General features: G+C 35.8%; 3 protein-coding genes and 1 long non-coding RNA gene across 4 annotated transcripts; all 4 read left to right on the forward strand.

Annotated features, from left to right (window-relative positions):
- The first annotated feature begins 758 nt into the window (after window positions 1-758).
- LOC107711170 (uncharacterized) lies at window positions 759-1619 on the forward strand. The gene is made up of 3 exons (XR_001636672.1): window positions 759-850; window positions 995-1269; window positions 1388-1619. It is a non-coding gene; the product is annotated as an uncharacterized LOC107711170 (long non-coding RNA).
- Window positions 1620-4894: 3275 nt separating this feature from the next.
- Window positions 4895-8545, forward strand: LOC107711139 (GTPase IMAP family member 7). The gene is given in 3 exon segments (XM_074560076.1): window positions 4895-4949; window positions 7749-7871; window positions 7908-8545. Coding segments are annotated over 3 exon segments (816 nt in total).
- A 2800-nt stretch (window positions 8546-11345) lies between these two features.
- On the forward strand, window positions 11346-14106 carry LOC107711171 (GTPase IMAP family member 7). The gene is made up of 4 exons (XM_016516105.1): window positions 11346-11423; window positions 12123-12166; window positions 12749-12853; window positions 12938-14106. Exons 3-4 carry the CDS (start codon window positions 12796-12798, stop codon window positions 13912-13914), a joined length of 1035 nt encoding a protein of 344 aa, XP_016371591.1. The 5' UTR covers window positions 11346-11423; window positions 12123-12166; window positions 12749-12795; the 3' UTR covers window positions 13915-14106.
- Window positions 14107-16396: 2290 nt separating this feature from the next.
- Window positions 16397-24118, forward strand: btr02 (bloodthirsty-related gene family, member 2). The gene is made up of 7 exons (XM_016516106.1): window positions 16397-16438; window positions 17809-18104; window positions 18591-18674; window positions 18835-19059; window positions 19755-19896; window positions 23187-23213; window positions 23308-24118. Exons 2-7 carry the CDS (start codon window positions 17811-17813, stop codon window positions 23850-23852), a joined length of 1317 nt encoding a protein of 438 aa, XP_016371592.1. The 5' UTR covers window positions 16397-16438; window positions 17809-17810; the 3' UTR covers window positions 23853-24118.
- The last annotated feature ends 156 nt before the right edge of the window (window positions 24119-24274 follow it).

Here is a 24274-nt window from a genome sequence, read left to right on the forward strand (position 1 = left end):
TGTGTGTGTGTGTGTATATATATATATATATATATAATTAAATTGATGTAATACATAAATCAGGGGTGCAGAACTCAGTTCCTGGAGGGCCTCAGCCCTGCAGAGTTTAGCTTCAACTCTAATCAAATCATTTGAAAGGCTTGAAGGCTTATTTAAAAACTGTGTTGGAGCAGGGTTGGAAATAAACTCTGCAGGGCTGTGACCCACCAGGAACTGATTTCTGCACCCCTGACATAAATATAACATTTGATCATTTACCTCAGATCATGTACCTTGGAGCTGCTACAGATAACAAAGCATCAACTGCCCTTGGATTTTTCCATCAGTCAGTGGAGAGACATGGATTTCCATTAAGGTAAAACAGTTTGTACTTTCTAGCATTTTTTGTTTGAATAGATCAGTGCTTCTCAAACCTGTCCTACGGACCTCCCTCCCCCCACTGCACAATTTGTATGTTTCCCTCATCAGACACACCCAATTCAGGTCTTGCAGTCTCTATTAATGAGTTGAATCAGGTGTGTCTGATGGGAGGGGAGGTTTGTGAAACACTTAATTACAAAAATATAATTTTGTTTGTCCATCTTGTGTAAAAATAGTAAAAAAGAAAAAAAAAAAATTCAGACAGACAAATAGAACAAATAGAACATTATGAGGGTGAATTTTCACTATACTTCCATTTTTTTCATACATTGTTCTTTTCTAAAACAGCTTTGCTCTTTTTAATTACTTCTGCATTTAGAGTTCGAGGAGACCAAGGAGTAGAAAATGTGGAGATCGCTAGATGCATGTTTTCTGTGCGAGGCTACGGAAGGGGAAGTTTCATATCAGGAAAAAGCGTGCATAACCAGCGGTAAGCATCAAGATTAATTAAATATTCATACCCCGAGCTAAACATATGAACATTCTATTTGTAAGGATAACGGTGTACTCAACATTTCTGCAATAAGGTGCTGTTAATCAAATGATTACACACTGTTTTGTCTGCATTTCTCAGTATTGAACGTCTTTGGCGCGACATATGGATGGCTGTAACCAACATCTTCTATGATGTTTTACACACTCTCGAGGAGGAAGGGTTACTAGATCCAGCCAACAAGCCTCCACATGTTTTGTTGTCATTATGTGTTCCTGCCGCGCCTCCAGGCCAGCCTTGATTCCTTTACTTGTGGATAGAATAACCATCCTCTCCGCACAGAGGGCAATCGAAGCCCCAACCAAATGTGGGAAATCGGGCTGATTCAAAACCCTGTCGATCCTCCAGAAACTGAGGTATTTACTATAATTTGACTGAATTTGTTCTGTGCCAGAACATGTATTTATATTTTCACCTAATGTATTGCAGCAATAAAATATACCATGTCCATAACCTATAACCAATTTTTCACAGAATCCTCAAGATGAAGACTCTGACCGGGACATGACCAGAATCCCTGACCAGCCGTCTGGAGGAATTGTAGTTCCTCCAGTAGATTGCAAATTAACTGAGGAACTGAATGCCCAGCTGCAAGCTGTTGTTGACCCAACCTCACAATCTCAAAACTTTGGCAGGGACAAATATTTAGTGGCGTTACATTTTGTGATCCTTCATTCTTAAATGACAGTGAAATGTTTACAATGTATTCCCAACATATTCAGAACAAAACCAGATATAGTACAAAATGAAACTTTTGATAAACCTTTAATAAAATAAAGTTATTGTTTTGAATGTTTTCTTTCTACAGTAAACAGAACAGTAAGTATTAACAGTAATATTTAACAATTAATTGCAAGATTCTAAAATCACTGTATATACAGAACATGTATTTTCTATGGAATCAGAATAAAAAGAAAAACAGATTAGTCAAATAGTGCATTCTTAAGTGTGTTTACCTGTATTGATTAAAAATACTCTACCATTGGATGTCTGGGCTTTGGTTGTGGTGTTCAGGGGAGCCACATGTAGGACTGTTCGCATCAAATGACTGCACTGAGAATTTCACCAAAGGTTATATTCTAGTTCTCACTACACTAAACTTGTTTTTACTCAGTAACCTCAGGACAAATGGTTGGCAAAGAAATATTTTTAAAAATCATAAAATATTACCTATCGCCACATATACTTGCATGAATGAGCAACTGTCTGTGTGTAAATATCTCTAAACAAATGGGACACTGTCCTTCATCCTACAACATCAAGAAAAGACAAATGATGAAATATGACATGGAAAGTGAACAGATTCATAAGGAAAAAACATGTTTATATGAGCATGAGTACGTCTGTAATCCACATCCCAAGATCACATGCAAGTTACCTGGATTATAAAATTTTATAAGCACAATTTAGCTTGATTTTTTCTGGATATTACACCTTCACAGAAAATCAGCAAACAAATTAAAAAATAATTACACTAACTGCACTGGTACTTAAGCATATCTCATAATTTACAGCACAGCTTTTCACAATACATATTCATATCACCTCATAACTTGTGGTGGGTGTAGGAGAACAGGCTCGCAGAAGAGTGGTAGGTGTAGGGCTAGAAGTAGGGTTTGGGGTGGCAGTGGTCTCAGTACTGGCTGTCACAGCAACTATTTTTACTTCATCATCATCAGTAATCTGAAATAACAAAACTGGGTATATGTGCAACCTAATACCAAAGTTCATTGAAATGTAGACAGTTACAATTGTGCGCTATTGTTAAAATCAGGGGTCACCAGACACGGTCCTGGGGGCTGTTTCATAAAACAAGTTTATCAAATAAGACTATAATAAGTTTATTTCAGTTAGTCTGACTTATTGTCACTTGATTTGGTACAAAATAAGTCAGACTAACTGAAATAAGCCTGGACTATTTGGTAAACTTTTTTTATGAAACAGCCTCCTGGAGGGCTGGTGTCCTGCAGAGTTTAGCTCCAACCCTGATTAAACAAACCTGAACAAGCTAATCAAGCTCATACAAGGTATACTTGAAACTTCCAGGCAGGTGTGTTGAGGCAAGTTGGAGCTAAACTCTGCAGGACACCGGCCCTCCAGGATCAAGTTTGGTGACCCCTGGTTTAAATCTGTGGTTCCCAAACCTGTCCTGGAGGCCCCCCTGCCCTGCACCTTTTGTATGTCTCCCTTATCTAATACACCTGATTCAACTCATCAGCTTGTTAGTAGAGACTGCAAGAACTAAATTGGGGGTGTCTGATTAGGGAGACCAACAAATGTGCAGAGCAGGGGGGCCTCCAGGACAGGTTTGGGAACCACTGGTATAAATAACATACCTCATCATCATCAGCTGATTGTGTTCCACCACAGGACTTGACATGCATGTATAAAACTGGTAATGGTATGGTTGTTTGACATGTCCGACACTCCACCTTTGGCATCTTGACAAACTCCTCTGCTGAGAATGGAAGTGGATCAAGACACAACTCATCTTGAAGAGGGACCATGTAGAGTGCTGTTCTTCCACTGGTTGTTGCCATTTTGATAAGGCTGCCAGTGTAGCCCTCTGAGTCTGGAGGGACAACAGTAAGCCTTCTCCTTCCATTACCACCTGCCAATTCAAATATACATTACAACACATCAAACCATAGTGGGCCTTTACAATATAATTAGGCTTTTATCTGTTGAAGCTAAAAAAAAATTATTAGTAAGTTTAATCCATACTGTAATATCACTTCCTTGTGCAATACTATAAAATAATAACTTCTTTTAACAGGGTATGTACACATGTGAATGCTTTGGGATGCCAAGAGAATGTGCAATTGTAACCCTGTGTAAGACCACTCAAATATGACTTGTACAGTTTGCACTAAAACAGTTGTGTTTTAGCTCTTCACATGCTTGTGTCTGCTCTGGTATTTAATATAGTGCACCTGGTGTCAGGGATTCATGACAGTCACTGCAGTCACCAGCCAGGATAATCACCCGATCACAGTCACCTGAATTCTGATCACCCGCACCTGCTGTCACCAATCAAGCCACACTACAAATACACACACATCACAGTCACTCACTGTCCGGTCTACCGTTCACTCCTATGGACTCTATACGATATTCTCCGAGAAAGACTTCCCTTCGGATTCTCCTGCGATCCTCCAACGCCTCCTTGGAAGCTGTTCCACGATCTCCCACGAAACCGGCATCAGATACTCACCCTAAGAACTCCGATAAGAACCCTGGAATCATTCACTCTGTTGACATTCACCTGCCTTAACCTAACCCGTTCCACTCCTCCACATCCTGTATCAATAAACCATCCTGTCTTTCACTTACCCGTTGTGTCTGGCCTTGCTTTATGACACCTGGTGCCTTATAAAGCAGCCACCCTCCAGCGAGTGATCTCATTTTGGGAAATTCAGCTTCAAGTAGCTTGCATAACTACAGAAAACGTGAAACAGAACAAGGGTTTGCAAACAAGAGCACAAAATTTAAAGCACACACAGTAATGGTAATGTAAATCCATACAAAATATGATTATGAAATATTGAATTGGGATTGTTTCAGACAATTAGTCTTTCCATACTCCAAATTCTTAACCCTGGGCCACTCATAAACAATGGAAATCAGGGTTTGCGCTGTATATTCACAAAACATCTATTAATACTGTTGCTAGCAAATATAGCTTGTGGTGAACACAAAAAGAGGTTAGTAACTGCATATCAATGGAACAGCTCATCTATGGAAATGCTGCATTTTACTTTTCACTTTTCCCCAGATTATGTGTATATGCATGACTTTCCATATGCATAGGATTGTTCAAAGTACATAAGCAATTAAGAAAGCAGGTATTGAGCTTTACTTGACTGTTTAACAACTTGTTGGGGTTGGGTGACCTTACATCGACATGGCCACAAAGTTGTACAAATGTTTTGCAATACTACTAAAAATTGTACTTCAGAATGGTTCATGTTCGAAACCGTAATGGTACGTTTTCCCAGCCCTGCCTGGATTAACTCCAGCTCATCGGAAGGAGAGGGTGAGGTTTCAGTGATTTTGTTTAAAAGACAAATATTAATTGTAAATGGCTTCCATGCTGTTGCTTTAGATTGTATTGGCGTGTTTGCAGTTTTCTTTTTCTTCTTAAACATTCCAGGAAATGCTCTATAATACAATAAGAGTGTTAATGTTAAATGTGCAAAAGAAAGACCAATAGAACAGTTTAATCGTTAGGTGAGGGTGCTGATAACCTGGTCATATCTTGATCTATTCTTGGTGAACAAACAGCAGTTGAAGGCTGCTGTTGTTGCTGCTGCTGACCCTGACCTGGCTGTATCTGACCAAGGCTTTGGGTCAGAATGTTAATTAAATTCTGTGCTGCTGCAGTAACATCTTGGTTCTCTCTCTGCTAAACGTGTAATGGCAAAATAATTATATCAGATTACCAAAATCATCGTACATTAACAGTGGGCATAAACTTAACAGCTGTCTAAACGCAGAATTATGAAAAAAGGTGTGCACTTGAAATCAGTTTACTTTTTTATCCATTTACAGTCTGCTTAAAGAGACAAAATATAATATATTTTACGTACTTTGTAGTGGAAGAATATCATAATCAAAAGTAAATAATCCATTAACAGTATAAAAGCGTGCATATTGAGATAAAGGACTAGCAGATGCTAACTTTTTCCAACACGTTCACGTGCGCGAGTAAATGATCTCTAACTTCTTAAACTTTGGCAAACGACGTTAATAGTAATCGCATGTAGTTAACTAAACAACACGCATTTTAAAGCTCACGCTTGACTGAAACGCAAAATAAATGGAGCATTGCAAATGAATTAGTAGGTGTGAGCATGGAAAATATGTGTTGCAGAGATAAAATAGAATCACAGTTCATAAGCTTCTTTTACAACTGTCATTGATTTTTGCAATGAATTATATCTTAATTTTTGCAATTCTTTATTTTTGTTTGCAAAACTTATTTTTTTTGCATATATATGTGGCATTATATTGACTCCATAAAGCTTGTTGTAGTCCCTACCAGTCGTTTTGGTAGGCATTAAACTGCCAGAATTTTAAAAGACCATATCTCCGTTTGCATTGAACTCTCAGCGCTGCAACTTTGCAGATATTGTTTATGCTCAAACAGCAACATTACACACTAACTAACGTTAAAAAAGTGAAATCGCAATCAACCACCCCTTTAATACTGAGAAAGAAGCTCTTCACATTAAAGACAACAAAAACATATCAACAACAATAAAACAAAGCAGCCTTTGAAAACATGCCTAAAAGAGCAGGTACGTTTGAAATTTCTTCACAACAGCTTATCCCTTTTAAAAAAGACTTAACTGTATTGAATGTACTTCAGTTTTTAAAAGTATATTTTTAAACACTGGACTTGCAGAAAATATAAATGAAAGAAAAGGCCACTTAAGTGTATTTAAAGAGAGTTTACTGTCATGACTATGTTTTTTAACACACTCAAGGACACTTAAAAACTGCACCTTGTAATAATGTCAAATGAAACATTTTACATAATTTGTTTTCATATGATATAATAATCTTTTGTAATGTTTTAAAGAAGTATACTCATTTTGATGTGCTAACTAACATACTAAAGCACTTGATTTATTTTTTAACTGTAGTGTTATTTAATATTACATTTAAAATTAAATTACAACTTAATCATTACAAATGTGTAATTACAAATACATTTAAATACATAGAAATTACATTAAAGTATGTTTGTTAGTTTATGTTTATGCTTGTGCTTGTTAGTTATTAACAAAATAATTTTGAAAGTACATGTAATGATGTACTTAAGTACTGCTTAAGTGGGTTAAAATGCATCTAATATACATTTAAACTATCTATATATTTTTATTTGATGTTAAATGACATGCAATTAGTTGTATAATCAAGTATAATAAAAAAATATATAAAATATTAAACATGCGTTGGCTTTATCAAGTAACATTATATAATAAAGATGTAGGCTACATAATATTTTTAAAATGATAGTTTACCAATACAGACAAAATTCAGCCACACTTTAGTTTGGGGACCAATTCTCACATTAACTCACTATTAACTACAACTTTTGCCTCAATAAACTACTAATTTGCTGCTTATTAATAGTAAGGTAGTTGCTAAGGTTAGGTATTGGATGGGATTAAGGGATCTAAAATATGGTCATGCAGAATAAGGCATTAATATGTGGTTTATAAATACTAATAAACAGCCAATATGCTAATAATATGCATGCTAATAAGCAACTAGTTAGTAGTGAGAATTGGTCCCTGATCTAAAGTGTTACCCAAAATTCTGTTATTTACTCACCCTCATATTGTTTCAAACCTGTATTATTTTCTATCCTCCATGGAACAGAAAGGGAGATCTCAACCCAAAAGCTTTAAATGGGACAAGAAAATACTACAAAAATAGTTCAATATGTGATATATTCCAAGTCTTCTGAAGTCAAATGCAAAAAAAAAATTTGGTTTATTCACAGCATAATCACAGAAAGGTATTCAAAGAGAATTTTCCCCACAGTTGCAGTTCTCAAATATCATTCTCCATTTTACATATTTGAACTGGCGAGCTGTACCATTGTGGCCAAACAGTTGGAGTAGCATGAAGCTGGCACAAATGCAAATAATATTTTAGAGTAATGACACAGGAGAAGATTTTCAGTGAACAATTACTTAAATTTCAATCTGTCCCAGGCATCAGCAGACCTGGAATATAGCGCACAAGCCATATAGACTACTTTTATTTTACGTCCTTTGTGGTCAACTATTCCTTTTACATCCCTGTGTTTCATTCCCAACAGGCTTTGGTGATGTGGAACTAAGGATATTGGTTATCGGGAGCAGTGGTTCATCTCAGTTCCTCCTAACCAACTTCATTTTGGGAACGGAGGTGTTCTCCGAGGAAGTCTGTAGCATTGCAAGCAGCCCGAAAAATGTGGGAGAGTTAATAGGAAGATGAGTCGCAGTGGTCAACGGACCGAACCTGTATGACAAAGACCTGTCCAAGTCCAAGATGAGAAAAGAGCTGAGAAGATCAATGTGCCTGTCGAGTCCTGGACCTCATGCCATACTCATCACATTCGATCTGGAGAAGATCTCCCCCAACAATATGAAGACTCCCAAGCTGGTTAAAGATCAATTTGGAGAGAACGTTTTGAATTACACAATGATCCTCTTGGTTTACGACGGGCATCTGAGAGGCAGAGCGCTTAACGATGAGTTCATGAGATCCGACTGACATCTGAGGGAGCTCATGGAGCAGTGCAACTGCCGCTATCACGTCTTCAGTAAGACCTGGAGGAACCGCAACGGGAGCCGGGAGCTCCTACATAAGACCGAGCAGATGCAGACTGTGGATGGCCACCATTACATTAACAGATCTTACAAGAGGGCAGAGGAGAGTGTCAGAAACGAGGAGAGAAAACTACGCAAGCAGAGACAGTCTGAGACCGAGCGGACGTGCTGGGAACTGGAGGCGCAGTTTTGGGGGGATGAGCTGCACTGGCAGATGGACGCCTACAGTGTGAGGGTCGGGGCAGAAATCAGGGCTGAGGCCGAGCTGCAGAATAGTTGGCTCAGGACCAGTGGTGTAATGTAACGAAGTAATAATACTTCGTTACAGTACTTAAGTATATTTTGGGAGTATCTGTACTTTAACTGAGTTTTTATATTTCAGCCAACTTTTACTTTTATTCCTCTACATTTCCTAATTAAAATGTATACTTTTACTCCGATACATTTCCCCGAAGCATATTCGTTACTTACTACAAAATAGTCAGAAGTCAGAAGAACACGGACTGCAGGAAAGCAGGTTTGACGAGTCTGGCGTTTGCAAGTTAGACTCCTAAAAACACCTTTGCTCATCTGCAAACAAGTGCACGCACAACCGCGGATGATTTATTTTCCACTCAAGTCGAGTCCGGGGTGTGCAGATACAGCATTGTCTGCGGTAATATGGTAAGTGTTGTTGTAATGATGTGCGATCTGACATTATGAAGTAGGTTATATCACCAAATCACACACACAGAGTGCACGCACGTTGATTTATTAGTCTATTAAAACTCAAAATTCCAGGCATTCTAAATTGTAGACGGCAAAAATGCTTCTGTATGCTTTTTATATTTATATAATTTAATATAGTTAACTTAATCTATATCACACAAAGAGTACCGTTTTTCTGCAGATATCAGCAAGAACATATTTAATAATCATTTTATACAAGTTCAATAAAGCAATAAGTGACTTACATTTTAGACATAATATTGCTTGTTTTTGCTCAATTTGGCTAACGAAAATAGTTCCAAACAAAGATCACAGCACTGTTTTGCATCTCTGAGTATATATGTGCTTCTTTTCCATTTTGCATTTACTTGTACTTTTACTTTTACTTGTACTTTTACTAGTTGAAGCTGCCAGCCTACATTATATTAACTTATTTAAAAAATTTTTTTAAAAAGGTTGTGTTTAACAGTGGAAAAACTACATTACCCACAATTCTGCAGAGTATTTCCTCCAATCTAAATCAATAGTTTTATATTTCAGCATCATGTTTAATTTGATTATGTCATTCACAGTGCTTCATGGGATTATAGTTCTTTCCCTCACTAAAGCCGTTAAGTACAGTATTGTACCTTTGGCTGGTTGGGTTGATTGGTTGCCCTAATGCTTTAACAAATACTTTTTATAAAATAGAAAAATACTTCCAGAACCAGCACTGCAGAAAAAGTCTGTGGGCACTAATGAACTCATGTATTAGTGGCACACATTAATGCAAAAAACAGTGTTGCAAGTCTGTATTGCAAGTCATTATTATACCAAATCTGTGTTTTTTAATGTCCTCTCACTACATCTAAAACAGTGTGTCCACAGAGAAGGGTTCAATCATTCATATGCAATAAAATTGATAAAAATGTTTTTTAATGATGAAAAATTGCTTGTTTTATCAAAAGCAACACTTAATAATATCTCCTATCAAAGTAATGTTGTTTTTTTAATGACACATGCATGTTTCATAAGATTTAAAAGTTGCGTCCCCACTTTTTGTCAACACCGTCAGATATTCAATAAAATGTAAAAAAAAAAAATCAGGGAATATCAGGGGCAGCTGTCACTCTAAAGGACCCCCTTGCCACAGTTCACCTCTGCAGAGTACATCAGTGTCAGACAGGCTCTGGACGTTTTGCTTGACTCCAAAAGAGTTTATTAGGTCAGTAAACGCATAAGTCTCAGACCACACAACATTTTGAATTTTTCTAATTTTCTAATTATTTTAATTACACATAACAGTTTACTGAAATGTTTAATTGCTAAAATGTATTGAATTGTACATGTATTGTAGAATGTCTTATGTGGTTTGTCCTATGTTTTTGCTTTCTTTTTTTTTCTGATGATGTTATCTGGCACCTTTCTGTTTTAAATAAAAAAATGTATCTTGCATGTATAGCTGCCATGTTCCAGTGTTTTTCAAGTGTGACAGTAGCAGATATGTATAAGGCAGTATTTTGAATTAATATTTTGAATGACATTAGGGCTGTGCACAGACATTTTGAGGGGCAGTGGTCCCACTCCAAACCAAGAAAAAGAGCACCAAACCCCCACCCACAGCTGACCTACTGCAAATATACCCTCTCCAATGTCTTATGTGGTTTGTCCTATATTTTTGCTTTCTTTTTTTTTCTGATGATGTTATCTGGCACCTTTCTGTTTTAAATAAAAAATTTATCTTGCATGTATAGCTGCCATGTTCCAGTGTTTTTCAAGTGTGACAGTAGCAGATATGTATAAGGCAGTATTTTGAATTAATATTTTGAATGACATTAGGGCTGTGCACAGACATTTTGAGGGGCAGTGGTCCCACTCCAAACCAAGAAAAAGAGCACCAAACCCCCACCCACAGCTGACCTACTGCAAATATACCCTCTCCAATTTAAAGCCATCACATTATTCCATACACTGCATACTAGTCCTCTAAAATTCTTTGCTGATGGTGTCAAACAATTAATTGGGTGACCATCTTGAAAGTTCCCCTGTTACAAATAGGTAAACAACATGCATAGTCTTTTTACAGTATACTATATAACTGTGTTATGCTAGACAAATGGCACACATTTTGAAGACTATTGTGCTCCGTTTGAAGGAAATTTGTTATATAATTTAAATGTGAAAATCTTAAAAATGTTTAAATGTGTATTTGCAGAATTTTGTTTCTGATGTGTCACTGCGCTGCACTGATAGCCCCAAACACTAGTTTTAATAAAATAAAATTTCTCAAAACTATATTTAGAAGAGGTAGAAATTAAGCTATTTTACTCAAAGTAGAGTAAGTGACGCTACACTTTAAAGGCAGCAGGCGGCAGTAATGAGAAATACAAGAAGGCCTGTATACTTTCATTTTCGCATTCTGACATGTCTTTTCTCCAGACGGCTTTTGTCGCACTTTCATAAACCTGTACTTTGGTGAAAACCACCTGAAATAGGTATGTACACATCTATAATGTATCTGAGTATTGTTATGTGTTGAATATGTAAAATAAATTAGGCTATTTGAGAAAGCGTCCGTCATGCAAAGTACACTCGGTGACTTATAATGCGAGAAGACATATTTTGGATCAGTAAACAGGCCTACTTGTTATGGATATTGGTTGCGAATGAATTAACGCACATGCTGCACCTTTTAGTGCACGTCGTGACAGATAGGCTATGTGTTTTTTAAAAAGGAAGCTTTTGAAAGCGCTTTTTACTCGAAAATACATATTAAAACTAATGCAGTCGAGAAAGGCAAGCGGTCCAACCAATCATGTTAGAAAACAATCATGTCAGAAAGAGGGTGGAGCTCCTGCGTATTGACTTTTTCTGTTGCTGTAGTGTGTTGCTTGTTACCCATTAAAAACCTGCAAACGTACTTTTTGGAGAAACACGTAGGTGTCCTAAAAAAAAACTACAACCTTACGCTCTTTTCAGGTTCTAGCAAATACATTGTAATGATTTCTTATTAATTCTCTCTTATTTTATAGAACAAACTGTGCACACAGTGTCTTATATGATAGAGAGTGATTTATTTGTATAATAATTCATTTCTGATTTATTACACAGTTTGTGTAAAGTAGGTAGTACAACAGTACCGTGAATAAATAAAATTGAATATGTGTGCTTAATATTTGCTGCATTATTTTTAGTGGGATGTTGCTGGATTGGTGTGACAAGTTAATGACCTTCAGAGGTAAGTTTCTTTTTTGTTTTGTTTTGTTTTGATTTGTTTTGTTTTGTTTTAAATAAAAGTACTATATTTAGTTAATTTTAATGGTCTACATGCTTTGGAATGGTTTATATAATGCTACTTTTATGTCCTGTATTGTTGTAATGGTACAGTAAGAATAAAACTTGAAAATGAAAAATGAAAATTCTGTCTTCATTTACTCACCCTCATGTCGTTCCAAACATGTTTAACTTCTGCGAAACCTAAACGAAGATACTATTTTTTCATGAATATGTTGAATTAGTTCTCATTTTAATTTTTCTATTTTCAGTAATTTTGTTACTTTTTTGTCATTTTTAGTTCTTTTTTAAAGTGTGTGTAATTTTTTATTAATTTCTATTTCAGTTTTAGTTATTTTACTACATCAGTTTAAACTAATTGAAAATGAGAAATGCTGTCAACTAGCTGAAATAAAATAAGTTAAATTTTTTAATATTTTATTTTATTTCAGATAGTTAATTTATTTCAAGTAACAAAATTTTTTTTTATGGTAAAATATACGGTTATTTTTTTAGTTGTTTCTGAACGTTTATTTTTCTTTAATAGGATAGCATATCCTGAATTCTTCAACCCCTGTGATTGTTATATTTACGATGGCATCAGTCAAAGTGAAACCACAGAGAAGACTGAGCTTAGACAATCCACCTAATAGTGAGTTGACAAACAATTCAGAACATTTAAGAAATTACGGTTTATTTGATTAACAGTGAAAGATGTTTGAACTTCATCTCACAGTGAGCAGAGAAACACCACTGAGGATGCTGGTCTTTGGCGGCTCAAGTCAGGATCAGATCTCACTGACACGGTCTGTGCTGGGGCAAGACGTCTTTACCAGAGATGAAGTCAATATTTCAGCTACCAAGAAAAATTCAGGGGTTGTTCAGGAGAGAAACATAACCCTAGTCAATGCACCAAATCTTCAGGATAATGACTTGCCAGACAGTATACTTCATAAGGAGCTCAGGAAGGCAGTTTGTTTCTCATGTCCATGTCCTCATGCTGTGGTGTTCGTTGTAGACCCATTTCACTTGACCTCTGACACTATGGACATACTGAAGCCTATGGTACACTACTTTGGGGAATGTGTCTTGAAGCACACATTGATTGTTTTATACTATGAGCGAGGCATGAGAACTCCGTCCATAGAAGATGAGGTAAAAAAGAACAAGAGCTTTAGAGAGCTTGCTGAGAAATGTAGCCAGAACTACCTCTTCTTCAATGGAGAAGTAAACTGGACTGAGGGTAGCCAGACACAAGCATTGCTAACCAAGGTGGATAAGATGGTCCGGGAGCATGGAATGTTTTCAAACATGGAATTTAAGGATGCCGAAAAAAGAATTCAGATAGAGGAGCGTTTCATCAAAAAATCAAAGGAGAAAGAGATCAGGGAGACATTGAAGGCGCTGGAGAACCAACATTCAGGAGAAGCGCTTGCCAGTGAGATCCTGAGGTATGAAGAAAAGATACAGTCGGAGTGCCGAGAGAAAGCAGAGCTGGTTGTTGCAGACAAGCTTGGCTTTACGGTTAGATTGGTTGATTATGCTGTTGCAGTGGGGAAAGGTGCGTTTGTTGGTGCACTTCTGGGATTTGCAGTAGGATATGAAGGTATGGCAGTGGGAGCTGCTGTTGGTGCTGGTCTTGGTGCTGCGCTTGGAGGTGCAGCTAATGCAGCATGGAGCTACATTTACAAATCCTTTACAGATGCCCACTAAGGGGTAGGGGTGCGACGATAAATCAATCCCATGGATTGATTCTGCGATTTTCTGAATGCATCGCGATTCTCTCTGGAATCGATTCTGAGCTTAGTTTTTAACAGCAGATGGCACTGTGTGCTTTAGAAACAGTAATGTGCTCGCTTCCAGTTCCATACACACACACACCACTTGAATCTAAAATAATCATTCATAAAGTTCTTAAAGGTTGAAGCGAATTACAAGAGTGTTCACAGTGGGTTGTGTTTACATTAATCCCGCATCATAAACACATAAAAGCCGAGGTGCAAGTACATTTAACCACTTACATTACTCAGTCGAACGCACAAGCGCACTTTTTCGTGAGCATTTGAGTGTGCGATTAAAAACTAGCCTAGAGCACCATCTGCTGTTGAAAACTAAACTCAGAATCGATTCCTGAGAATCGCGATGCATTCGGAAAATCGCAGAACCGATCCATGTATCGATTTATCGTCGCACTCCTACTAAGGGGCTACTTAGTGCATAGTGTCGGCTTCTGACAACCCTGGATCTCCCATAGAGGTGTGCATTGCATTATTGACAAGAAATTATATCTTAATATTTTTTTGTGATTTTTTTTGTCGATAACTATAATTAAGCAATATTTTGATTAGTGTGTTTTTGTGCTGGTACCTTGGCTGGTTTGGGCCTGTTATGAATAAATAAACATGACACTAAAACCGCCAGTAGGTGGTGGTAAATCCCTTAATGAGTGATTCATTGAATCATTCATTCAAACAATTTGTTCAAAATGGCTGGTTTATTTAGAAATGAGCCGCGTGGCTGCCTGTCTTAATGATTTGTTCAAAAACTGATTAATTCAGAAACTAAACACTGCAGGGTTGCTCTGAGAGACAAAAATGTTCTGCTCCAGCTTTGTTTGGAAATAGTTGTGTTGGTGAAACAGAGGATAAAAATACAATATTGTGTCTAGAATTTCACTCAATATTAACTTCTTGTTTTTGTGAACTGTTGTATAAAGTTAATAGGAACTTTTGCGATCACACTCGAGCACTAATATTCATGAAAATGGCACTCTTGCTTATGTGATTTTACATCATATCGTATAAATAAAAATAACATAATATTAAATATAAATAACAACCCATACAGGGATATTTTTGCCCTCATAACTTATAGGGGCATTTTTTTTTACTTTGTAATAGACTGCATCATGCAGTAAATGCTTTTGGACTTTCAAGATGTGTTTTTATTTTTTTATTTTTTTTTGCAGAGTTACTTACTTGATAATGTGAGCTCACATATCATTAAAACAACAATTATGATATTATTGTAGACAATAAATTTTGCACACCTCTTCCTCCCACAAATCATCAAATGCATATTGCAATTAGAAGCTGATTTGGTTGGCTTTAAACATTGTCTGGAAGTAAAGAAAATAAGTTTTTTTTAATTTTAATTTTTTTTTTTTTTTATCCACAATGATACAATGAGGGTTTCTGGGGATGAAGTAGGCTAGTCACTACATTTGCCAATGTTTGTCATAGCTTTGTGGGCAGCTACTGAGTTCCAGTCCTAACTTAAGGTCCTTTCCTTGTCCTTTTCCCATATAAAAAAAAAATCGCTTTTTTGCCACTCATTAGAAACATTGTCTGGAAGTAAAGAAATTTTTTTTTTATCCACAATGATACAATGAGGGTTTCTGGGGATGAAGTAGGCTGGTCACTACATTTGCCAATGTTTGTCATAGCTTTGTGGGCAGCTACTGAGTTCCAGTCCTAACTTAAGGTCCTTTCCTTGTCCTTTTCCCATATTAAAAAAAAATCCCTTTTTTGCCACTCATTAGCAAAGCACACACTATAAAAACATGTTTTAACTTAATTTGAATTCAATACATATAAAGATAGTAAAGATATTTATAAATCATGATGTGTAATCGCCAATCAATCTGTAATGCTATAAAAGTGTTCTGACTCAATAATCTTTACAGCTGCCACATCTGACTGTGACGTCTATATATAGCCATTATTTTGTAATCAAAATGGAAATCATTATTGCTGGTCTTCGACAATAATTGCAAGTCATTTTAATGCATTTATATCAAATTTTTAAGGATTTATGCTGATATTGCACTTTAGGGCATATCTAAACTTTTGGAGGGCACTGTGTGAATGTATTTTTAATACATTTTAAACTGTAAATATGTTTGTACAAGAGATTTTATACGAGATGTTGTTTATTTGTAAAATATATATACATATATATATATATATGTGTGTAAACTAGTTGTATGAAATTTGTTGTATAATGCTGTACATTTGATATTTTGTCTAAATTAGTAATAAAATCTACTTCAACACTTTAAAGCTATTTGAGTCTATTTATGATCTGGTAAGGTGTGTGACTCAGTGTAAAGTACAAGGCAGGCATTGTCTGGCTCCTCCCCTTGCTGGAAACACACCTATGTACTTTATGGTCTAGTTCACTTTATGAAACTCACCGTAGGAGACGTGAACGACTCTCTTCATCTGCTGAAGTACAGGTAAGATCCAATGAGATTTCCATGAACTATTGTCCTGTAACTTTAAATGTTAGCTCACAATGTAAAGGGTAACTGGTACAATACAACTTTTTAGAAAGATGATACAAATAAGTGTAAGTCAATTTGAATGATGTAATTGTATAATACAATTACATTTAGAAATACACAGTTCATGTTTAAGTTAGACCTGTTACTAAATGTTTATAGCTGCCGTTTCAAAAACATGTCTGAAAATCAGTCCCGAAACCTGCTAGATAAATATTTAGATTTGTCCTGAGGACGACATGGGGTTTCTGGTTGAACCCGTTCTTCTCCATACCACACGCTCAGCAGAGGCCTCTGAAGAGCCCCATTACACTCAGTGGAATGCTACACAAACTCATTATATAAAGCGTTTGTAAATATTTGCATAGACACAATAGCTCAAGCTTTCCTCTATAAATGACAGTTGTTGCAGAAAGTCAACTTAGCTTACAAAGAGCACAGCATAATGTGTTTTCTTTTTTATTATTAACCCTGGTATGTTGTGTTAAATAAGTCTGACAAGAATTTTCCGGTCTCTTATCTTAGTTAATGTGTTTCCATCCTACAGCAGACCATCACTAGTCACTTATTCATGATTCCTGGGACAAAACAGGCTATACAAATAGCCATATGTGCAGCAGACATTTATTTAATTACATGAAGTTGTGAACTTGTACAGGGTTTATATGGGTTTTAAAAAGTCTTAATTTGCAGATTAAGGCCTTAAAAGTCCTAAATCAGAGCAGAAAGTTGTAAATTCATAAAAGTCATGCTGAAAATTAAGATCTTCCTCAGTATTTTTGTCTTGTTTTCCAGTACAAATATCTAAACATCCTTAAATTAAGCTGCGTTTATACTTTAAATGCGAAATATATATGAAGTCTTGTTTTCTCAGAAATGTAACACAATTAAGTGAGTTTATGCTTAAAACAAGAACAAACATCAGTCAGTCGAGTATGAAAACGTCTTTTCCTCTGAATTATGTTGAATTATGTTGATCTTTCTCAGCCCATTGGAAGATATATCTTCTTGTTTTAATCATAACTCACTTCATTTAGCTTCTTAAGTAAATTAATCTTGATTTAACAATCTTTAGAAATGATTGTTGAAGAAATCACTTTTTTACAGTGTGATCAAAAGGTACAGTAATAGTTATTTCCATTTAGTCTTTGGGAGCAGTAGCATTCAAGCTTGACGTTTTTATTTATTTATTTATTTTGGAAAAGAAGTAAAAAATTAATTCTTCTTGTCAGTACATAACATTTAATTTGCTACATTTTATTTGATACATTCATTTGATAGATGGTTCATTTCTGTGGAAATTTTGTGACGTTGCGCTCTCTCAGGAATGGAATCTACCATCAGTCTCCTGTCTGAGAAGCACTTCCTGTGCTCTCTGTGTGAGGAGATCTTCAGCAACCCAGTGACAACGCCCTGCGGACACAGCTTTTGTAAAGCATGTCTCCGTGTTTACTGGAGCCGCAGCGGGTCAGACGAGTGTCCGCTCTGTAGGAGGGCCTTTGGCTCCAGACCCCATATCAGCGTGAACCGCATACTGGCGGACGTCACTGAAAACTACAGGAAGACACGTTTGGCTGCTAAATCCAAGTTCTTCAGTATGGATGAACTTCAGGATGAACCTGTGAGTACTTTCATTAAAAAACTAAACTAAATGTATACTCCCGTTTATTATACTACATGTTTGTAATGTTTTTGAAGGACTTTATGCTCACCAAGGCTATATTTATTCAATCAAATATATAGTAATACAGTCAAATAATACAATTTGAAATAACATTTTTCTATTTGAATCTATTTTACATTTTTAATTCATTCCTGTGTTGCAAACCTGAATTTTCAGCTTCATTACTCCAGTCTTCAGTGTCACATGATGCTTCAGAAATCACTCTAATATACTGATTTGCTGCTCAATAAACATTTCTTGTTATTAGCTATGTTGAAATCAGTTGTGCTGCTTAATATTTTTGTAAAATAAAATATATTATATGATACATTTTTCTCAGGATTCACTACACAATGTAAATGAAGTAGATTTAATGATTAATGATGAAAAAAAAAAAACTTAACAGTTCTGTGGTTTTGTTCTTCACTCATGTACTGCAAACAGAAGAATGCAGGAGAGGTGCAGCAAATGATTCAGGAAAGAGTTCAGAAGATTGAGAAACTTCAGAATTCCTTAAAGCTCCTAAAGGTATGTGACCGATTGCAACACGGTGAATAAAACCACGACCACAAATAATATTTCAATAAATAAGAATTTTTTTTGGGGGGGGGGGGTTAAAGATTCTGGCTAATCTTATTTTTTTGAATTAGGCTATTTCTAAAAGAAAACCTGTTCTTCCTCCAAACAGAGCACATGTCTACGGGAGGTTCAGGCAAGTCAAAGGGTGTTTTCTTCTATGTTGAGCACCTTAGAGAAGAGCCATAAACTGGTAGTGGCTGCTGTTGAGCAGAAACAAAAAGAGGCAGAGAAAAGAGTTGAAAGACTTGTAAAAGACCTGGAGAAAGAAATGCTTGAACTGGAAAATGGACACACCATCCCTGAGCACTTGGATGACAAGGAGCGTCTTAAAAAGGTAACCACGTTTAATTTCTCTTTTGATAACACAGTAAAGTTTTGCTTTTATTTTTAATGTTTCTTTATGTCGTTTGACATGCTGAATACAAAAATCACATTACTTTTGTGTATCATTAACAGTGCTCATGAAAATAAATAAAAAAATGTTGAAAAGCTAATCTGTTATTGCTTATGCATAAAAATGACATGCTACACACATAATACTGAGCAACAACAGTTTAACATAAACAACATGAGTTTTTATTTTAAAATGTATTATTTTAAGTATTATAAAGTATTATTCTTCCCAAAAGTGAAAACCCAGTAATCATTTACTCACATTCATGTTGTTCCAAACCTGTATGTTATTTTTTTTTCAATAGCTACAGCATGAATAATTTTTGTAGAATCTTTACACAGCTCACACAACTAGTGATGTCTGTTCCAAAAAAGGCTCAGAAAGAACCAAAGAACACAATAAAAGTAGTCAATATGACTTGTGTGTAATATTCAAAGTCTTCTGAAATCATGTAATAAGTGGAGAACAGATTGAAATTGATGTTGTTCTCAAAAAAAAAAAAAAAAACACCATAGTCATACAGATATGGAATGGCATGAGGGCAAGCAAATAATGACATAATTTTACTTTTGGTGAAGTTTTCCTTTTAGCGAGTATTGCATAGTATAGAATAATTGACGTATTTTCATCTACAGAGCTTCAGTGATATACCACGAGCGATGAGAGACTGGTCTAAAGTCACACTGGAGACTGATCCTTGTGTTGGCTTCACCAGGCAGGCTGTGGTGGACTTCATGGATACAGTCACGATGGAAGCTAAAAGACTTTCTAAAGCTGGTATGACTGCATGATTAAAATAATGCAGTATATACTTCAGTATTTCATACTGTCCTCCTAGCTTGTCCTTCTTCTTTTGCCTGTTAGTCCTAAACATACTTCTCACAGCTTCTTCTGTTAATCATGCTTATGCTTATGCGTTTTTTAGCATTTAAAACATTAATGCTTCTATGTTTTGGGGTCAAAAGCTGTACAATTTTAGTGTATGACCACATTTAGCTTCTTAAAAGAACCGATAACATAACTGGTGACAATACATCCACGCCAGTAGATGGCAGAATTGGGTCCAAGACTGTTGTGGAATTGGGCAGTGAAACTATATAAATCTACATAACAAATATGTTCATGTTTCAAAAATAAACAAATTTACTATGTTTCACGAACGGGGCTTAGCTTAAGCCAGGACTAGACCTCAGTTAAATTAAGATATTTAAGCAACTTTTACAAAAATGCCTTAGAAGAAATTACAGGTGTGCATCTTGACACAGAACAACGACACTGACATATTTTAAGATATGTCAGAGCAAGATATTTTCAGTTGAGACAGCTCAAACATGCATTTTAGTCTGGGACTAGCTTAAGCCTTGTCTGTGAAACCGGGGGTATATGTACAGTGCTGGGTGTTAACTAAGCTGGATTACATAATCAAATTGAAAATGAAATAAAGTACTTGTAATTAGATTATATTACGTTTTAAAATCTTCATAATCAGATTATAGTTGCTTTTAAATATTATTCATACAATGGCAGTAAATTATTCATAATTTATTGATTCACCTCGGTTCTTTTTTGTCTTTAAAATTATTTCCAAATGAACCTAATAGTTATATACATGAGACCAATAATTATGTTACTTACTTTAAAGTTACTAAACAGTGCAGATGCATGGCTGTGAAATAGTGTGTCTTTATTAATATCGGAAGCCTGGACAAAAATATTTCAAGCCTGAAAGACTTTGGCCATGTAATTTCATGTTTTCGTGTTTATTAATGTTTGTTCATGTAATCAATCATCAATCATCAAACTGTATTAAGGACACACTCGGTCCAAACAAAGACACAACAATAACAACATACAAAAACACACACAAGGACAAAAACCACAATATCACATATTTACATGTGTACTAAAACGCCAATGATTCCACATATTTGAAAAAAGCCTGACTGAACTTAGTGCCAAGGATCCCCAAGGATCCTAAGGTTTTGTAAGGATCCCCAAGGATTTGACATTTTTATGATTTTGTTAATTAGTGGCTCGGTACACGATAATCACATTCAAGTCTATGTGATAAACAAGTTAGGTCAAAAGTAATGTAATCTAAAAGTAATCAAAAAGTAGTCAGACTATTACCTAATATGTGTAATTCAGATTATGTTACTGACTACAATTTTCATCATGTAAATTTGTAAACAATAGTTGACTAGTAATCTACCCAGCACTGTAAGTATACATATATGCTTTAAAAAGTGTAGTCTTCACAGATCCTGAGCACATGCCAAATTTGCGAATCAACCGAATCAACATGGCATACAGCGTACAACACTGTCTGTAAATATCCCTATCATCAGACAGGTCATCAGTTATATAATGCCCTAAGTATTTAACCTCATTACATACCTTAAGGACACTCCCAGACAGAGAGAAGTCAGGAAATGTCAGTTTCCTGTCCCCCCTACTCCTAACAATCATAATATTACTCTTTTTGGCATTATATTTAATATCAAACTCTGAACCATATCGAGAACAAATCCTCAGTAACTGTTGAAGACCAGCACTATATGGACAAAAAATCACCAAATCATCTGCATACATCAAATGGTTTATAATAGTATAGCCAACCATACAACCTGTTCTACAACCATTTAACAGCTTTGATAAACCTTCCATATAAACATTAATATATAATTAAATTAAAACATTAAATATATACATACACTGAATGGAGCAGACACACAATTACCCCATTTTACATACATTAATTGATGAGCATACCAAAAAACCAAAATTCTCACTAAAATTTGGGAACTCCTCTATTTTATAACTTAAAAAATAATTTTTCATGATTTACACGATCAAAGGCTTTAGAAGCATCAATAAAACACATAAAAATTGTGGAATTATGGCTGTTATAAAAATCTAAAATCTCCTTTAGAGCAAAAATACACATATCAGTGCCATGTTTCGGTTTAAAACCAAACTGGTTATCAGAAGTCAGGACAAAATGTTCCATCTTATTCAATAAAATCCTTTCAATAACCTTGGATAAAGTACTGGCCAAGGCTATAGGCCGGTAATTATCCATGCTATTTATTTTACCAGCTCTGTCTTTAATAATAGGCACTAACATAACAGATAAGATCGAATCTGGTAAAATACCATGAACCAAAAACCCAGTAAAACAAATAGCCAGCAAAGGATATAATTTTCTACTTGCAAATGTTAAATGTTCAGCAGATATCTTATCCATACCACATGCCTTATTACTTTTTAGCATCATAACTGCATCATAAACTTCTTGCGGAGAGACATTCACAACTTCATCATTATCAATGTTGCCCACTACAAAAGAGTTACTCTTAACACAGTTAAACAGCTCATAATAATGCTTTTGCCACATTTGAGTAATCTCCTCTGACCCGCTTACCCCACTAGGTAAATTGCCCAGATTTATAGACATAGAAAAAGGCACATGATCAGTAGTGGCAAACTCATAATTAATTCTCATGGACTCTAAGGAATCATGTGCATCAGTTGTGCAGATGCAATGATCTAACCATGAGGTTGTATGCCATGCATCACTGATATACGTGTAACTTTTAGCAGGTAAATGTTCTTTACTGGAGAGGACCAGACCATTATCAGAGCAAAACTGAATTAAATGATTGGCAAATAAGGAGCTACCATCAGAAACATCCGCATTCATATCACCCACAATAAAAAAGCATGTGGTAGCATTATCCTGAATAAAGGACATAACACAAGCCAACCTGTTAAGGTATTCATCTTCATTCTGGGGACTCTCATAAGGTGTATAAATGTTCAGAATGATGAACTTTTTCCCACCACCAATGAACTCAATTCCTATAGCCCAATCAACATCCAGTCTGAGAGAGAGAAAGAGATACAGTATATATATATATATATATACACAGAGAGAGAGAGAGATAAAAATGTGGTGTAATTAGCAGAAGACCTGCTAAACAATGATCATTTAAGAGCAGTTTAAATGTAAATGTTAAAGTAATTTTATGCCATTTATGTTTCATAAGCAATTTGTTATTTTTCAGAACTGAAGAGACTGCAGAAGTACTCAGGTGTGTTTTCATTGTACATTTATAGATGTTTTTATAGAATTAGTTTTCTGTCATTGTCTTCTCTGGAAAGCTAATCATCCGTCTTTCTTTTCAGTTGATGTAAATCTGAATCCTCGGACAGCTCACGCTTACCTCTACATCTCTGAGGACAGGAAGGAGGTTAGACATGCGAATAAGCGACAAGAAGTCCCAGAAAACCCCAAAAGGTTTGACCGGGTGGCTAACGTAATGTCCAAGGAAGCCTTCAGCCATGGAAAGCACCTTTGGGAAGTGGAGGTTGGAGACAAGACTGACTGGGATCTTGGAGTAGCCAAACAATCTGTCAACAGAAAGGGAAAATTTACCATTTGTCCAGCCAACGGCTTCTGGATGCTTAGCTTAAAGAATGGCACCCAATACATTGCTAACACATTCCCTCCAACTTTCTTCAGCCTCAGTCACGAACCTAAAAGAGTGTCTGTTTACCTGGACTTTGAGGAGGGACGTGTGTCTTTCTATTGTTTGGATACCGGAACTCATATCTACACTTTCAAAGATACGTTCACAGATAAGCTCCACCCCATCTTCAGCCCGGGACGACCCCACGGGGAAAAGAACACTGCTCCCCTTATCATCAGCAGCAGCTGCTGCAGCATCTGAAACACTATGCCAGCTCTTACTGCCCCTTCTCTTTCTTTACCATTGTCATCATAGGATGCAATTAATTATTATTATTATTATTATTATTACAATTATTACTTTTTATTTATTACTGGAGCTTGCTAAAACCTTATGTGTTATTGTGTTATTGCTACACTACAAACATGAATGATACCTCAAACTGTCCGATTTTTTTCAGGAGAGGTAGACTGTTTTTTAAGCGATTAGACATTGAGCTGATAAATAATAATAATAAATCCTGTCAAACCCCTGTGAAAAAGAAGTACACTTCATGGTGTTCTTCAAATCTTAAAAGTATATATTTTCTAAAAGACTGATCTTGCAAATACTATAATATTAATGGAAAAAGGCAACTTGTAGTAAGTGTACTTACAGAGAGTACAGTTTCATGATTATGTTTC

Source organism: Sinocyclocheilus rhinocerous, unplaced genomic scaffold (assembly GCF_001515625.1).
Source record: "Sinocyclocheilus rhinocerous isolate Xijiao unplaced genomic scaffold, SAMN03320098_v1.1 scaffold115, whole genome shotgun sequence".
Lineage (NCBI taxonomy): Eukaryota > Metazoa > Chordata > Actinopteri > Cypriniformes > Cyprinidae > Sinocyclocheilus > Sinocyclocheilus rhinocerous.

Coding starts and splice junctions, on each gene's coding strand:
- LOC107711171 (XM_016516105.1), top strand. CDS start 12,796: ATGGCATCAGTCAAAGTGAAACCACAGAGAAGACTGAGCTTAGACAAT. Junction 12,854..12,937: donor CTTAGACAATCCACCTAATA/GTGAGTTGACAA, acceptor TTCATCTCACAG/TGAGCAGAGAAACACCACTG.
- btr02 (XM_016516106.1), top strand. CDS start 17,811: ATGGAATCTACCATCAGTCTCCTGTCTGAGAAGCACTTCCTGTGCTCT. Junction 18,105..18,590: donor ATGAACTTCAGGATGAACCT/GTGAGTACTTTC, acceptor TACTGCAAACAG/AAGAATGCAGGAGAGGTGCA. Junction 18,675..18,834: donor ATTCCTTAAAGCTCCTAAAG/GTATGTGACCGA, acceptor TCCTCCAAACAG/AGCACATGTCTACGGGAGGT.